At 42.2% G+C, this 18,656-nt stretch overlaps 1 protein-coding gene across 1 annotated transcript in view; it reads right to left on the bottom strand.

Annotated features, from left to right (window-relative positions):
- LOC143960916 (uncharacterized) overlaps window positions 1–18,656 on the bottom strand; it is a 614,677-nt gene that overhangs the window by 29,759 nt on the left and 566,262 nt on the right. Inside the window, exons 97-98 of the mRNA XM_077469935.1 lie at window positions 3,535–3,543; window positions 470–526 (exon numbers count right to left, since the gene is read on the bottom strand). Of these exons, the coding sequence (XP_077326061.1) occupies window positions 470–526; window positions 3,535–3,543 (66 nt within the window). The remainder of the gene's footprint in view (window positions 1–469; window positions 527–3,534; window positions 3,544–18,656) is intronic.

Below are 18,656 nucleotides of genomic sequence, written 5' to 3'. Positions count from 1 at the left end.
AACCAATTAATTTTAAATTTTTTGTTTATTGCACAATATATATATATATATATATATATATATATATATATATATATATATATATATATATATATACACACATTTTTTACTATTGATGTTCAAATTTTGGAATCACCAGTTCTGAAGTTTTTTTTGATCAATTGCCTTATTGTATTCAGTCACATGTTACATTTATTCATAGTAAGCGCTGCACTGTTTTTCACATTTAGGATATATTTATGTCTCGCTCCTAGGAATTTTGAAGATGGAAGCCATCGCCTAGCCATGGGTGCTGTAGGATAGGTTAATACTGGCCCTTGACTTTTCTTAATGGTTAATTCAACGGTTTAAGACCCTCCATTTACACTCATTCAAGAATAGTGTAAAAAGAAATGGAAGAAAATACAAGGCACACCATATTGTGAACCGGTAAATAGACACGATAATGGTATATTTGGTTAGGACTCACCAGGCTGGATGTGATCACTTATTCTGTGTTGGGATGCTGGTGTTGTTTGCAAAACAGCTATAGATGTGTAGAGATGAAAGTGAAAAGAAGAAAGCATGGTAAAAAGGCTACTGATCAAGAAAAAAAAAATGGTACTATCATTTTTCTTTGCATAGGCAAAATGACTAGATGTCATTAATTGTTTATGTATCTCATCTAAATGAATTAGATGCTTGATGTTACTGAAGCACTATATTTAATTTTCTAACATTTTTGAAATCTTTGCTCTTAAGCCTGAAAGCTGTTAAAAAAAAAACTGTAAACGTAAGTGCATTTGTCACATGGCAAACAGCATTGTGGTGTTAAAATTGTCTGGGAGTTCCAAGCTGATTAGGTAAAGAAGTGGACTCATTCAAAGGCCATGCATGTGCTAAGTAGGTGTCACTGGTGTAGTGAGCACTGATACACTCATACACAGCAAAAACAATATTTTGTATGTTTGCAAAACACTGTCTACACACAAGCATGCATTTATACAACACAATAAGAATTAGGCTCTGCTCACACCTGAGCGTAGTACAGCAACAGCTGCTGCACCAGAATTTTTGGAGCTGCACCATTCATTTGAATGGGCCTCCCTTCGCTCCGAAGAAGCACTCGCAGCAAATCTTGACACAAAGCCAGGAGCGCTTGGCGTTGCGGTTTTTGCTGCAATTTTAGCACATTTTACTCAACCATTAGGAATTAATAGCATTGCAAGTGTCCAATGTTTTGCCACAATTCTGGAATCGTGGGCAGAATCTCTCGATTCCTCCCGCAATTCCAATATGCTCTGGAGTGAATGCAGCCTTAGGCTTTATGGTTTTTGTCCACTTTGCAATGTCCTAGCTAGTATTGCCCCACCCCTTTGCCGTGGAAAAAAAAGAGGGGGTTTTTAAAAAATAAAACTGTTCAATAAAAAGCTAATTAGTAGCCATCCATTAAAATAGATTAATTATTGGCATCAGACTTCCTTTATTTAAATATTATAGAAGACATTCATGTTTCTTTGTAAAGTGACTAGTAACATGGATGGCGGCGAAGAGAGAGTTGCAGGAAAAAGCAATCCAAGCAACAGTAAAGCAAAAGATTAGTCAGTTGTGCCTAACATGCATGCACCAAGTGTTAAAATGGAGAAAATGAGAGAGGCATGAATAGTTTGTATAATCAGGTATACATTTAAATGTAGCAGTGGTATTCCACTGAGGACATTCTAAAAACCTACTCAAAGCTGCAATAAATCGGTTATGTTGTGTTGATCTAAACTGAGTTTCTCATATCCTTTATGCTTCCAGTGGCAAGATGGTCTACCCTGGAGATCCTCTGAGACATAAGAGGCAAGGGTGATTTAACTTACTGATATCAAATCATAGCAGAGATGTGAATTTTGGGTGGACTTGTCCTTTAAGTAACACTTAAAGAGACCATGTCACATTAGAAAAAAGTTATAGGAGAACGCATACCTGTAAAGAAGATATGCCTTTCTATTCTCTATCCTGTTACTGAAAAATGGTCTGCAGAAGTCTGCTGGAAAAGCAACACTTTCAGGAGTGCCAAGCTATGCTGTAACCTGGAGCTCTCACTGATTCCTCCTTTAAACCTCTACATCAGTGTTTCCTCAACTCCGGTCCTCAAGGCACCCCAGCAGGTCATGTTTTCAGGCTTTCCATTATGTTGCACAGGTGATTTGATCAGTTTCACTGCCTTAGTAATTGCAACAGCCATTTCATCTGAGGGAAATCCTGAAAACATGACCTGTTGGGGCGCCTTGAGGACTGGAGTTGAGAAACACTGCTCTACATCAATGTTGAGAAGTGTAATGATATGGAGATCAACTGCAGAGTCCCTGCAAGTCAACATGCCTATAAGCATCAGTTTCCCAGTGAAGTTTTGGGTTCCATATCTCAGGAACATTTTTCTTATATTACATGGTCTTTTTAACACTACGGATACCCTGCCAAAGGTATGGTGACCCCAGAGGATACTTTAGTCATGTTCAAAGGGTTTATCCACTTGAGAAAGTACAATACAAATAACAGTTAATTATTATAGCAAATTAAAACCAAATGTGTTTTCAGAAATTAACATTAGCAGTTTGGAAAATGTATATACACAATAAGGAGGTAATAACTGCACATATGCTAGGCATATTTGCGATAAGGGAACATATAGTAGGGAAATTAGAACTTTTACAAAAAGGGTACATAATTTATTAGAAATGCTGTTTAAATCTTTGACCTTCTTCTACAATAAACTTTTTAAATATCTTAGCATGCTGCTACCTACATAAGTGCAATAACCATTCTCAAATTGTATAATAGTGTGTTATTGTATAATGAAATGTTCTTCCTAGTGGAAATACATGGTGATATTGTAATTTCATGTCTCTGTGTTCCTGTTTTCCAATAAGACATGAAGGGCTCAGCCATGTGTTGACCACCATCTGACTGGTAAGCGTCACCTCTGCATCAGCTTTCCAACAGATTAACAATTTATCAATCATTTGATAACCTTTTTTTCAGCAGCTTTATCTGTTCTACATAAATATGTTTGCAGTTTTTTTTTCCTAATAGGGGGTTAGCTAACACTGCCACAGTTTCAGTTTCAGTGACCAGTGTGTGCATTTTCTTGTATGTTAACACAATGAGGCAACAGTGTAATCAAGATATTAAGTGCTATCATGCTTTTTAGTGCGTTTTTGTGTTTTTTATTGAATTTTCATGCTTCATGTGCTTTTTGGAGGAACAGGAGACTGGTTGTTAAATACAAAAATGTACCCTAAATGCATGTGTTTTTCATGCGCTCTCATTGAAGTCTGTGGAACCAAAAACACATCAAAAGAAGCACCTTCACCTTTTCATAAATTGCACTGCACCTTGTTGTATTGATGTGAACAGGCACAATACAGAATAATGTGATTTCCATTACTGCACACTGCAGCGCAGAAAGAAAGAAATTGCTGTAGTGTGAGCTGAGCCTGAAAGTCACTAGTTTATTTCCTTGGGAGTAATTTTGTTTTACCTTCTCTGTCCTTGATTTCAACTCACCTGTGCACGCTGTGAAAAGATAGAGAAGAGTTGAGTTAATAGTGTGACAGTGACAAAAATTATCCTTCATATAATCACTTTTCAAATATAGGGAACGTATGGTTATTTTTCATAAAATGTGTCAAAAAGATCTTGCTTTATGTACAAAATTGCTACCAATGTGTGCTAATTTTATAGAAAAAAAATAATGTAATATATGCTCATTACATCTGAAGACTGCTGGTCATTGCTGGGTTGCATTTTTAGGTTATTTTTGGGGCTTTTCCTTCTAGCTTTTTACACCTTTTTCTGTCACTTTTAAACAGTTTTTTTTTCTTTGCTTCCTTCAGCTTACTGATTAAGAGGAGTGGTTAATTGTTCACATTTGCTTGAGGCCTATATAACTTCCTGTAGAACTCACTGTGAGCCTGCTCATCTTTGAGCTTGCTGGAACCTAAACCTCGGACACACGATTGGATTTTCTGATGGGAATTGTGTGATGACAGGCTGTTTGCAGAAAATCTGACCGTTGGTGTCCCTTGTTAATTTTACATTGTATTTTTTAAAATTTAACTGCCTACTCCCAAACTGTCATTTGAAGTAAAACACATAGCCAAGTATTATTCTCCACAATTTTATTGTGTATTAAAAAAATAAAAATAAATTAGACATGCTATCTGCCAATAGCATTTAACCAAAATTCTATGTATCCAAAAATATAGAAAATATATCAAATCAAATCATTATTCAACATGTGTCCTGCTTCTTAATATAGGGGGTCATCTTAATATAGGGGGTCAACAATGCCAAGATTTGGTGAAAGCAGGGGTTCGTCATCCGGAGATAATTCCAAAAATCATTCGGATTATTCTCCTAAAGCTCCCGCAGCAAAGGCATATCACATAATTGGTTACGATTAATAAAGCAACCAATTTTTGGTCCAAGATATCCTCCTGCTGTTTCTGAACTGGACTTGGGTCAAAGCAATAACTCCAAGGCCAATGATAAATAATGTGTTATCTCCTCAAATTCCGCAATATGGCTGGTTGAGGAATGGCCATTCAGAAACTAACTGAAAAGAACGAACTGAAAATCGCGAACTAAAAAGTCACTCAAACTTCTACAAACACAAAATTAGCAGAAGGAGCCCAAAGGGTGGCGCTAAAGAGCTGAAAAAACACGTAGTACGTCACTATGTTTGTGTTTGTTGGCTGACAATTCCTTGCCTTTTGTATGCAAGACAAGTTCCTGGCCAACACAAGTCCGAGGGTTTGTTCTACAGAAATTCCAATTGTATGTATGAGGTTTTAGACCAAGTGGAACTGGAATAAGTGGTGAGTTAAAAAGCCAGAGTTGAAAACAAGAGGTTGCAACAGGGGTCAAGTTCCTGTGTAGGGTGAGTGTGTACCTCTGTATTGTAAGTACATGAGTGCTGCGAGTGCATGTGGGCTGTATTGAGTATTAGTGTAAGATAGAACCTGTGTATTGTGAGTACCTGAGTGTTTGAGTAGTGTGTGTGTGGATCGTTAGTACTCGTGTATGTGTACGTGGGTCTGCGAGTGCACGTGGATCAGCGAGTGCATGTTGGTCAGGGGTGCATGTTGGTTGAAGAGTGCCCCTTGGTCGGAGAGTGCCCCTTGGTCGGAGAGTGCCCCTTGGTCGGAGAGTGCACGTTGGTCGGAGAGTGCACGATGGTCGGAGAGTGCACGATGGTCAGCGAGTACCTGTGTATTGTCTTGTTGAGTTCCTGTGTATTGTCTTGTTGAGTATTAGTGTCAGGAAGCTAGTTGTTAGGTAATTTTGACAGGATATAATCCCCAATCCCCAATCCTCAATAATTTAGTAGATACGATGCCCGGTGGGTGTGGATATGCGATTCGTGTACATCTTGCGGCATGTATGCGTTCCTTGATCATCCGATAGAGGGCAAATACTGCTGTGCAAAACGTAAGCACATTGTTTCCCTGGAAGCCCAGGTCCTGATTCTGGGGAAGCAACTGTCAACACTGAGAAGTTCCTCCCATACTAAAGGAGAGCCAGGAAGGTACATGGCAGGTTCCGGCAGGGGCCAGCACAGAGGCAGGTGGAGACAAAGAGGTGCAGGCTCTAGGAAACAGTAGATGGGCGACAGTCAGGAAGGGTAGAGGGGAAGTGCCGGGGAGGCCAATCCAGGGCTGGAGCATCCCAATAAGTACGCTCCATTGAGTGACATTGGTAAAACCAGTCAGGGCCCAGCACTGCTGGAGCTGAGGGACTCTCCTAGCTGCCAGGGGAGAAACTCCTCCAGTGAGATTGGGGGGGGAAGCAAAGGGAAAGGAAAGGCAGATTCTGGTGGTAGGGAACTTAATTCTTAGAAGAACAGAGAGGGCAATTTGTAACAAAGCCAAAAGCCAATGTAGCACCAACATTTAAAAAGGGCCGAAAATAAATTCCTGGGAATTACAGACCAGTTAGCCTAACATCAATAGTATGCAAGCTCTTGGAGGGGACGATAAGGGACTATATACAAGATTTTAGTAACGAGAACGGTATCATTAGCAGTAATCAGCATGGATTCATGAATAATCGTTCTTGCTAAACCAATCTATTAACCCTCTATGAGGAGGTGAGTTGCCATCTAGATAAAGGAAGGCCTGTAAATGTGGTGTATTTGGATTTTTCAAAAGCATTTGACACAGTTCCCCATAAACGTTTACTGTACAAAATAAGGTCCATTGGCATGGACCATAGGGTGAGTACATGGATTGAAAACTAGATGCAAGGGCAAGTTCAGAGGGTGGTAATAAATGGGGAGTACTGGCAATGGTCAGAGGTGGGTAGTGGGGTCCCCCAGGGTTCTGTGCTGGGACCAATTCTATTTATTTTGTTCATAAACCACCCGGAGGATGGGGAAAACAGTTCAATCTCTGTATTTGCAGACGATACTAAGCTAAGCATGGCAATAACTTCTCCACAGGATGTGGAAACCTTGAAAAAAGATCTGAACAAATTAATGGGGTAGTCAACTACATGGAAAATGAGGAAAATATGAATGCAATCTGCACACTGGTGGAGAACCTCTGGGGAATCTAGGATGGAAAAGGACCTAGGGGTCGTAGTAGATGATCGCCTCAGCAATGGCTTGTAATGCCTAGCTGATGCTAACAAAGCAAACAGAATATTGGCATGCATTAAAAAGGGGATCAACTCCAGAGATAAAATGATAATTCTCACGCTCTACAAGACTCTGGTCCGGCCGCACCTAGAGTATGCTGTCCAGTTCTGGGCACCAGTCCTCAGGAAGGATGTACTGGAAATGGAGCGAGTACAAAGAAGGGCAACTAAGCTAATAAAGGGTCTGGAGGATATTAGTTATGAGGAAAGGTTGCGAGCACTGAACTTGTTCTCTCTGGAGAAGAGACACTTGAGAGGGGATATGATTTCAATATACAAATACCGTACTGGTGACCCAACAATAGGGATAAAACCTTTTCGAGGAAGAGAGTTTAAGACACGTGGCCACTCATTTAAAATGAGAAAAAAAGAGGTTTAACCTTAAACTACATAGAGAGGGTTCTTTACTGTAAGAGCTTCATTTAAAGTCCCAACCTCCAGTCCTCTTGTTTGTTTCAGTAAGAGCGGCAAGGATGTGGAATTCCCTTCCACAGGTGGTGGTCTCAGCAGGGAGCATCGGTAGTTTAAAAAAAACGATTAGATAAGCACCTGAACGACCACAACATACAGGCATATACAATGCAATACTGATATATAATCACACAAATATGTTGGACTTGATGGACATGTGTCTTTTTTCAGCCTCACCTACTATGCAACTATGTAACTATATGACTCTGCTCCCTGATTAGCAGTACTTTACAATGGTTGTGTCTTTTTGCTAGGAAATCTAATTTCTACCAACACTGATTTAATTGTATAGCTTACAGTGCATCCGGAAAGTATTCACAGTGCTTCACTTTTTCCACATTTTGTTATGTTACAGCCTTATTCCAAAATAGATTCAATTAATTATTTTCCTCAAAATTCTACAAACAATACCCCATAATGACAAGGTGAAAGAAGTTTGTTTGAAATCTTTGCAAATGTATTAAAAATAAAAAACAAAAATAAATCACATAAGTATTCACGGCCTTTGCCATGGCACTCAAAACTTGAGCTCAGGTACATCCTGTTTCCACTGATCATCCTTCTACAACTTGATTGGAATCCACCTGTGGCAAATTCAGTCAACTGGACATGATTTGGAAAGGCACACAAATGTCTACATAAGGTCCCACAGTTAACAGTGCATATATAAGCACAAACCAAGCCATGAAGTCCAAGGAATTGTCTGTAGACCTCTGAGACAAGATTGTATTGAGGCACATATCTAGGGAAGCGTACAGAAACATTTCTGCAGCATTGAAGGTCCCAATGAGCACCATGGCCTCCATCATCCATAAATGGAAGAAGTTTGGAACCATCAGGACTCTTCCTAGAGCCAAACTGAGCAATCAGGGGAGAAGGGCCTTAGTCAGAGAGGTGACCAAGAACCCAATGATCACTCTAACAAAACTCAAGCGTTTCTCTGTGGAGAGAGGAGAACCTTCCAGAAGAACAACCATCTCTACAGCACTCCATTAATCAGGCCCGTATGGCAGAGTGCATAGTGGCCAGATGGCTTTAAAGCAAACCTACATTTGATTGTCTGCGGATTGCAGACAAAATAATTGTTGCAAGACAATATTCATGAAAAAAAAAAAAACATTGTTTGTTTAAAAGAACAATATATGTATTACGTTGTTATCCTAAGTAATGACAAAGTTATCGTTGAGTAAACAGGTCCATATCAGAAATGTAGAAATTGTTCTGGTCCATAAGGGGTGAACAGATGTGAGAGGCGAAGTGGATACAATTTTTTTTTTTTTTACAATATGTTTTTTTTTTTCGTGTATGTTTTCACTTGTCTTGCTGAATGAGTAACAAGAGGTATACAAACCACATATCCACATACCTACATGACAACCTGGTGCTCAACAATCTTAACCAGACACTACTTCAGTTGCAACTGACAGATCTCTATCTGGCTTCTGTATGTAAACACACAGGTAGGGAATTCTGGGTGATGACGTTGATCAGATATGGTCATGAACATATTTGGTCAAAGTCACCACCCAGGATCTGGTATATTTACAAACAGAAGTTGGCTAGCAATCTGTCATTTAGCACCGAAAGTGCTACTGGCACTAAATGACAGATCCCTGGCCACTGTTTGTCTCACTTTTAAAGGACTACTTGTATTGCATATGAAACTTCATGTGCAGGTTAAAGGCATGTCCTGATCTGGTTATTTAAAGTATTAATCGACTCTGGGGCTGCAGGCCTGTTCATTGCTGTGCCTTTGTATCAAAGTACTCAGTTCTGCTACAGCTGCGTGACACTCCACTTGCCATTGAGGCTCTTGATGGGAGACCCCTACAGCCTGTCCACGTGACTCATGAGACTGTTCCATTGTCCATGGCCATAGGGGTTCTTCACCATGAGATAATCCAATTCCAATTTATTTCCTCCCCTAAGTTTCACTCTCCTCCCTGCCAGAGGAGTACCATGATTTTAGCGATTTCCTTGACAAAGGTCAAGCCGGTAGTTTGCCTACACACCGGTCATATGATTGCACAATTGACCTCCAACCTGGTGCCATACCCCCTCGTGGCTGGGTTTACCCTTTGTCAGTCTTGGAGGATAAGGCCATGGAGGAGTATGTTGCAGATGCACTTTATCAAGGTTTCATCCACAAATCCTCCTCTCCTGCTGGTGCTTGTTTCTTCTTTGTGAAGAAGAGAGGTGAACTGAGACCTTGTATTGATTATAGGAGTCTCAATCATTTCACGCTTAAAAATGCCTATGCAAGTCCGTTGATTATGAAGTTATTTGATCGCCTTAAGGGGGCAACAGTTTTCACGAAGCTTGATTTGAGAGGGGCATACAATCTCGTGAGAATTAAGTAGGGTGACGAATGGAAAACTGCGTTTAATACCAGAACAGGCTAATATGAGTACCTTGTAATGCCTTTTGGCCTTTGTAACACCCCAGCAATTTTCCATGAATTTATTGACAATGTCCGCCGAGATTTGTTGCAATTATTTGTGGTGGTTTAGCTCAACGATATCCTCATATTTTCCAAGTTCCTGGAGAGCCAGCACACAGATGTCTGTTGTGTGCTTCAGAAACTAAGAGAGAACAATCTCTATTGTAAATTGGAGAAGTGCGAATTCCATTGTGAACAGGTTAAATTCCTGGGTTATGTAATTTCCACTGCTGTTTTTTTGCTGGACCCAGAGAAACTTTCAACAGTCCTACAGTGGCCCCGACCCCTGGTTTTACATCCTCTGCAGCAACTGGAGATGTTCTCCTGTGTTCCTGTTAAAGACTTGCTTGGCTGACATTTCTTCTGGCACCCTGACATTTTGGCTTTGACTGTCCTTTCCAGTTCCTGAACTCTGGCTATGTTTTGACTACCTTTACTCTGTATACTTTTTTTTATTATTATTATTAACCACTTGCTTACTGGGCACTTAAACCCCCCTCAGTCCCAGACCAATTTTCAGCTTTCAGCGCTGATGCACTTTGAATGACAATTGCGCGGGCATACAACACTGTACCCAAATGAAATTTTTATCATTTTTTTCCCACAAATAGAGCTTTCTTTTGGTGGTATTTAGTTACAGCTCGGAGTTTTATTTTTTGCTAAACAAACAAAAAAAGATGCAAAAAAAAAAAATCATGTTTTAATAGTTTGTTATAAAATTTTGCAAACGGGTAATTTTTCTCCTTCATTGAAGTGCGCTGATTAGGCGGCACTGATGGCTGCATTGGTGGGCACTGATGGGCTGCATTGGTGGGCACTGATGGGCTGCATTGGTGGGCACTGATGGGCTGCATTGGTGGGCACTGATAGGCTGCACTGGTGGGCACTGATAGGCATAGTTAAGGCGGCACTAATAGGCACAGATAAGGCGGCACTGATGGGCAAAGATGGGCACAGATAAGATGGCATGGATGGGTGGCACGGATAAGTGGCACGGATGGGTGGCACGGATGGGCACTGATAGGTACCACTGATAGATGGGACTGATGGGCACTGATAGGTGGCACTGATAGGTGGCTCTGATAGGTGGCACTGCTGGGCACTGATGGGCGGCACTGCTGGGCACTGATGGGCGGCACTGCTGGACACTGATGGGCGGCACTGGGGTGCAGCACCTTTGAGGCACATTGTGGGCACATTGTGGGCACTGTGGGTGGCACTGCTGGATGGCACTGTGGGTGGCACTGTGGGTGGCACTGTGGCCCCTTTGGGCACTGCTGGGTGGCACTGCTGGGGGGCACTTTTATTCAGGATGGCACTGCGGTGGGCAGGTGGGCACTGGTAGGGGGCAGGTGGTCAGCTGTATTGCTGGCCGTGATCGGGACTGATGTCCCGATCACGGCCGCCGGTGATCGGCTTTTTTTTTCTCTCCTCGCGCTGTCAGCGCGAGGAGGAATAATAGCCGATTACCGGCTCCGTTCTATCACATGATCAGCTGTCATTGGCTGACAGCTGATCACGTGATAAGGGGTCGGGATCGACCCCTTACACGGATCGGTGATCAGGCGAGTCTCACGGACTCGCCGATCACAGAGCGTGCCGTGCGCGCCCCTCAGGGCGCGCGCATGCCGCTCGTACCCGGGACGACGTCAATAGACGTAGTCCCGGAAAAGTAGATCCGCGCTAATGCCGTCATTTGGCAATAGCGCGGATCCCAAGTGGTTAAACAAGTGTGATTTAACTGTACTTCTGCCTCAGTCTGATTCATGGTTTCTGACAAACAGCCACGCCATATGTTTTCAGAGAGTCCTGCATTTCATCTGAAGTTATTTGTGGGTTTTTCTTTGCATCCCGAACAATTTTCCTGGCAGTCGTGGCTGAAATTTTAGTTGGTCTACCTGACCGTGGTTTGGTTTCAACAGAACCCCTCATTTTCCACTTCTTGATTAGAGTTTGAACACTGCTGATTGTCATTCTCATTTCCTTTGATGTCTTTTTATATCCCTTTCCTGTTTTATACAGTTCAACTACCTTTTCCCGCAGATTCTTATGACAATTCTTTTGCTTTCCCCGTGACTCAGAATCCAGAAACATCAAGCACTGGATGAAAGATGCAAGGGTCTGTCAGAACGCATTGACCTTTTATACACACTATTTACAAGCAAACAGATCATAGGTGAGGATGGTTACCTTCAATAGTCATTCAAACCCCTTTGTGTCAACTTATGTGCGTGTTATCAGGCCAAAATCACCAGGGTATGTAAACTTTTGATCAGGGTCATTTGGGTAGTTTCTGTTGCCATTATGATTTAAAAAGAGTAAACAGTTGGGTGATAATAAAATGGCTTCAGTCAAACACCAACCATGAGTGAAAGAAAAGTTTTTGTGTTATCATTCATATTCTCTGAAAAATGGCCCAGTAATCCTAAATTCTGCCAGGGTATGTAAATTTATAAGCACAACTGTATGTGTGGCAAGCAGATAATAGTGGTCTATTATTCCATTTTTTTTAATTAGGGTGTGAATGCTTCAATAGATTTTCCCTCATCTCTTGTTTAAATAACTATAAAAATGTGAATTTTCCCAAACTATGTTCTGGTGATAGGTATATTGACATATCCTAATATCCAAATGTTAAATATAACACTGTAAATTCTAGACATGTGCATTCGTTTTCGTCCGAATGCATTTTCGTCCGAATTTCAGCTATTTTCGTTTTCGTTTCGACAAACGATAACGAAAGCACAAAATCCGAAAAACGAAAGATCCGACATAAATAAATGCTTTATTTTCGTTTTCATTGTTACAACAGTGCGATATAGAATAGGAGATTCGACATGACTCTGACAACAATCTGTGTCTATAGAACCTGTGTTCGAATGTGCCTAACCTTACCTCTATTAGTCCAAGATTATATAGAGAAAATATTCGACAGAGAAAAAAGATTTGACAGAGAGAAAAGATTCTGCAAGATACTGTCCTAAAAAGTGTTTGGGGACCTGGGTCCTGCCCCAGGGGACATGTATCAATGCAAAAAAAAGTTTTAAAAACGGCCGTTTTTTCGGGAGCAGTGATTTTAATAATGATTAAAGTGAAACAATAAAAGTGTAATATTCCTTTAAATTTCGTAGGGGGGGGGGTTGTCTATAGTATGCCTGTGAAGGGGCGCATGTTTCCCGTGCTTAGAATTGTCCCTGCACAAAGTGTCATTTATGCAGGAAAAAAAGTCCTTTAAAATCACTCGCAGCTATTATGAATTGTCGGCTCCGTAATACAGAGAACACTCATTGAAAGTCATTGATAAAAAAATAAATAAATAAATAAAAAAAAAAGCGTGGGGGTCCCCCAAATTCAATTACCAGGCCCTTCAGGTCTGGTATGGATATTAAGGGGAACCCTGCCTCAAATTTAAGAAAAAATTTGACGTGGGGTTCCCCCTAAATATCCATAACCAGACCCTTCAGGTCTGGTATGGATATTAAGGGGAACCCCGCGTCAAATTAAAAAAAAAACTGACGTGGGGTTCCCCCTAAAAAGCCATACCAGACCCTTTATCCGAGCACGCAACCTGGCAGGCCGCAGGAAAAGAGGGGGGGACGAGAGAGCGCCCCCCCCTCCCTCCTGAACCGTACCAGGCCACATGCCCTCAACATTGGGAGGATGCTTTGGGGGTCTGTGACCCCTCAAAGCACCTTGTCCCCATGTTGATGAAGACAAGGGCCTCATCCCCACAACCCTGGCCGGTGGTTGTGGAGATCTGCGGGCGGGGGGCTTATCAGAATCTGGAAGCCCCCTTTAACAAGGGGACCCCCAGATCCCGGCCCCCCCCCTGTTTGAAATGGTAAGGGGGTACAAAAGTACCCCTACCATTTCACAAAGAAAGTGTAAAAAATGTTTAAATAAAACAAACACACTTTTGAAAAATTCCTTTATTAAAAATAAAAAAATAAAAAAAAGATTCCAGCGGCGGTAATCCAGTCTTGCTATCCAGCGACGGACGGTCATATCTCCAGCGATGTCTCATGTCATCCAGCGCAGCTCAGCATCCTTCTTCTGTCTCCGTGTAGGAGACATTGCAGGCATTCCGGCGGCTGACGTTTGTTATATACGGAGGGCGGGGCCACCCGTCACCTGACCCCGCCCCCCTCTGACGCAAGGGGAAACCCGGGGTTCCCTGTGACGTAGGGGTGACCCGCACCCCTCTGATGTAACACAGGCAGGTTTCCGTTACATCAGAGGGGGGCGGGGTCACCCCTACGTCACGGGGAACCCCGGGTTTCCCCTTGCGTCAGAGGGGGGCGGGGTCAGGTGACGGGTGGCCCCGCCCTCCGTATATAACAAACGTCAGCCGCCGGAATGCCTGCAATGTCTCCTACACGGAGACAGAAGAAGGATGCTGAGCTGCGCTGGATGACATGAGACATCGCTGGAGATATGACCGTCCGTCGCTGGATAGCAAGACTGGATTACCGCCGCTGGAATCTTTTTTTTATTTTTTTTATTTTTAATAAAGGAATTTTTCAAAAGTGTGTTTGTTTTATTTAAACATTTTTTACACTTTCTTTGTGAAATGGTAGGGGTACTTTTGTACCCCCTTACCATTTCAAACAGGGGGGGGGGCCGGGATCTGGGGGTCCCCTTGTTAAAGGGGGCTTCCAGATTCTGATAAGCCCCCCGCCCGCAGACCTCCACAACCACCGGCCAGGGTTGTGGGGATGAGGCCCTTGTCCTCATCAACATGGGGACAAGGTGCTTTGAGGGGTCACAGACCCCCAAAGCATCCTCCCAATGTTGAGGGCATGTGGCCTGGTACGGTTCAGGAGGGAGGGGGGCCGCTCTCTCGTCCCCCCCTCTTTTCCTGCGGCCTGCCAGGTTGCGTGCTCGGATAAAGGGTCTGGTATGGATTTTTAGGGGGAACCCCACGTCAATTTTTTTTTAAATTTGACGCGGGGTTCCCCTTAATATCCATACCAGACCTGAAGGGCCTGGTAATTGAATTTGGGGGACCCCCACGCTTTTTTTTTTATTTATTTATTTATTTTTTTATCAATGACTTTCAATGAGTGTTCTCTGTATTACGGGAGCCGACAATTCATTATAGCTGCGAGTGATTTTAAAGGACTTTTTTTCCTGCATAAATGACACTTTGTGCAGGGACAATTCTAAGCACGGGAAACATGCGCCCCTTCACAGGCATACTATAGACAACCCCCCCCCTACGAAATTTAAAGGAATATTACACTTTTATTGTTTCACTTTAATCATTATTAAAATCACTGCTCCCGAAAAAACGGCCGTTTTTAAAACTTTTTTTTGCATTGATCCATGTCCCCTGGGGCAGGACCCAGGTCCCCAAACACTTTTTAGGACAGTAACTTGCAAATTAGCCTTTAAAATTAGCACTTTAGATTTTGAACGTTGGAGTCCCATAGACTTTAATAGGGTTCTAAAGTATGCTATATACTAGCTCCGTCGAATCTTCTTTATACATTCGACAGACACCATAAGCCTTCAAAGACAGATTCGACCGTGATTCATGTGGATTTTCGGACGAATGCAATTTTTGAACGAAAAACGAAATAAATAAAAACGAATTTCGGGAGTAACTAAATAAATTAAGTTTTCAGACGAAAACGAAATTCCGAAACGAAATATTTTACTCTGCACATGTCTAAAATTCATTACAATAGACAAATAAATGATTTTACACTAAAGTGATAAAAAAAATATTTATGTAACATTCCTTTCACTTAGTACCCAAATAATGAATAATAAAGATATTATTATAAATTACAACATAATTCATGCAGTAAACATATGTAGCACACTACCCCCTTAGGAGCTGCTAAGTTAGTTCATCTGCCAACACCACTACTGCCGTACACACCACTCCCAATAAAACTGCAACAGTCCATCTTTAGGGTTTTCTTATTCTTGGTTTTATTGGCATAAACTTTAACTTAAATGGGAGGAGGATTTCTTAAGATGCTCTCTTGCTGCTTTTAGATTCTTCACTTGATCGTTATGCCAAGTCACTCTGAATAAGGCCGCGTACACACGCGCGGACTGTTCGCCCAACTTTGTCCGTCCAACAGTTTCAGCAAACAGTCCGCTCAAAATTAGCATGGACGGACATGCCCACACACGACGAACGAACAGTTTGCTGAAACCGTGCGCGATGACGTGAACAGCACGTACGACGGGACGAAAAATACGACGTCCTATATACTGCATTATAGCTTTCGGCGTGAAAATCCTTTCTGAGCATGCGCGCAACTTTGTTTGACGAACAAGCCTACACACGAGCGGACAGTTTTTCGGAAATTCCGAAAAACCTTGTCCGTCCAACTGTCCGCTGAAACTGTCCGCTGAAAGCCCACACACGAGCGGACTGTCCGCCCAAACACTGTTCAAAGTTGGGCGAACAGTCCGCCCGTGTGTACGCGGCCTAACTCTTTAGTGATGGACTTCGGTAGAGTTGTAAAGCGTCACTCTGAATAACTCTTCACAAATATATCCCCAGCAAATACATAGGTTGGATGATATGGAGTCACTCTGAATAACTATTCACCCTGAGACCTTTTCCTTTAGAACGTTTCTGCATCCCGGGCACACTTGCTGCTCTACCTCCGCCTTCTGACTGCTACTTCAATTAGTACAGCACTCCCAATTTAAACAAAGGGCACCACTCTGAATAATCCACTCTGCCTGACTGATTGGATTTCCCTGGGTGTGGAACCTAAGGCACAGGCACCGCCTATTTCTATGACTCCGGTTCCAGCATCCCTCAGTCCTTGGAAGTACTGTTTCCCTGGGTTTCCACTTGTCCTCCTGATCAACAGTCCATGTTCCAGTCACAGAAATTCGATCACCCAGTCTTAGTTGTTCTCCATCTCTCCTCTTCCCCTCCCCAGCATGTGACCCCAGCTTATATGGGAGTCCTCCCCTCTGCCAGTACAAATTAATAATTGGTAGAGCTCCTCACATGAGCTGCCTGCCACTCAGTTCTCAAGTCCTGCCCCTCTCCCAGAACAATTCCACTGAAAGCAGGGGAGGTATCCTTTGAAACAGAGCACAGGTGACCACACCTCCCACTACACTAACACTCCCGCCCCCAGATCAAAACATCCAGGCCTGTCTGGAGTCACAGGCCAGGCTAAATTTGCCTGACTCTGGGTCATGTCACTGAAAAATACTCACAAATCACCTACCTTTGGGTAGTGACCGCTACACACATATACAGTGCCTTGCGAAAGTATTCGGCCTCCTTGAACTTTTCAACCTTTTGCCACATTTCAGGCTTCAAACATAAAGATATAAAATTTTAATTTTTTGTAAAGAATCACCAACACGTGGGACACAGTTGTGAAGTGGAACAAAATCTATTGGATATTTTAAAATTTTTTAGCAACTAAAAAACTGAAAAGTGGTGCGTGCAAAATTATTCGGCCCCTTTACTTTCAGTGCAGCAAACTCACTCCAGAAGTTCAGCGAGGATCTCTGAATGATCCAATGTTGTCCTAAATGACTGATGGTGATAAATAGAATCCACCTGTGTGTAATCAATTCTCTGTATAAATGCACCTGCTCTGTGATAGTCTCAGGGTTCTGTTGAAAGCGCAGAGAGCATCATGAAGACCGAGGAACACACCAGGCAGGTCCGTAATACTGTTGTGGAGAAGTTTAAAGCCGGATTTGGATACAAAAAGATTTCCCAAGCTTTAAACATCCCAAGGAGCACTGTGCAAGCGAACATTTTGAAATGGAAGGAGTATCAGACCACTGCAAATCTACCAAGACCTGGCCATCCCTCTAAGCTTTCAGCTCAGACAAGGAGAAGACTGATCAGAGATGCAGCCAAGAGGCCCATGATCACTCTGGATGAACTGCAGAGAACTACAGCTGAGGTGGGAGAGTCTGTCCATAGGACAACAATCAGTCGTACACTGCACAAATCTGGACTTTATGGAAGAGTGGCAAGAAGAAAGCCATTTCTCAAAGATATCCAAAAAAAGTCTTGTCTAAAGTTTGCCACAAGCCACCTGGGAGACACACCAAACATGTGGAAGAAGGTGCTCTGGTCAGATGAAACCAAAATCGAACTTTTTGCCCACTATGCAAAACGATATGTTTGGCGTAAATTCAACACAGCTCATCACCCTCAACACACCATCCCCACTGTCAAACATGGTGGTGGCAGCATCATGGTTTGGGCCTGCTTTTCTTCAGCAGGGACAGGGAAGATGGTTAAAATTGAGGGGAAGATGGCTGCAGCCAAAAACAGGACCATTCTGGATGAAAACCCGTTGGAGTCTGCAAAAGACCTGAAACTGGGATGGAGATTTATCTTCCAACAAGACAATGATCCCAAACATACAGCAAAATCTACAAAGGAATGGTTCACAAATAAACGTATCCAGGTGTTAGAATGGCCAAGTCAAAGTCCAGACCTGAATCCAATCGAGAATCTGTGGAAAGAGCTGAAAACTGCTGTTCACAAACGCTCTCCATCCAACCTCACTAAGCTCGAGCTGTTTTGCAAGGAAGAATGGGCAAGAATTTCAGTCTCTCGATGTGCAAAACTGATAGAGACATACCCCAAGCGACTTGCAGCTGTAATCGCAGCAAAAGGTGGCTCTACAAAGTATTAACGCAAGGGGGCCGAATAATTTTGCACGCCCCACTTTTCATTTTTTTATTAGTTAAAAAAGTTTCAAAAATCCAATAGATTTCGTTCCACTTCACAATTGTGTCCCACTTGTTGGTGATTCTTCACAAAAAATAAAATTTTTATATCTTTATGTTTGAAGCCTGAAATGTGGCAAAGGGTTGAAAAGTTCAAGGGGGCCGAATACTTTTGCAAGGCACTGTGTATATATACATATATACATATATATATATATATATATATAAAAACAAACTATGATTTAGGTTCAAAACTGTCATTAGTGCTACTGTTCAATGAATGAAAATTAATATAATAATAAAAACACTTTCAAAAGTCTCATGTCAATTCTTAACACCTCAGTGGTTTTCCAACTTCCTTAGCACACACAATCCAGAACTTTACAATGTTGCT

Source organism: Lithobates pipiens, unplaced genomic scaffold (genome assembly GCF_037356315.1).
Source record: "Lithobates pipiens isolate NorthernLeopardFrog02 unplaced genomic scaffold, aLitPip1_a1.2 Scaffold_8, whole genome shotgun sequence".
NCBI classification, from domain to species: domain Eukaryota; kingdom Metazoa; phylum Chordata; class Amphibia; order Anura; family Ranidae; genus Lithobates; species Lithobates pipiens.
Note: the sequence above shows the minus strand (reverse complement) of the source record. Positions and strands in the feature narration are given on the sequence as shown.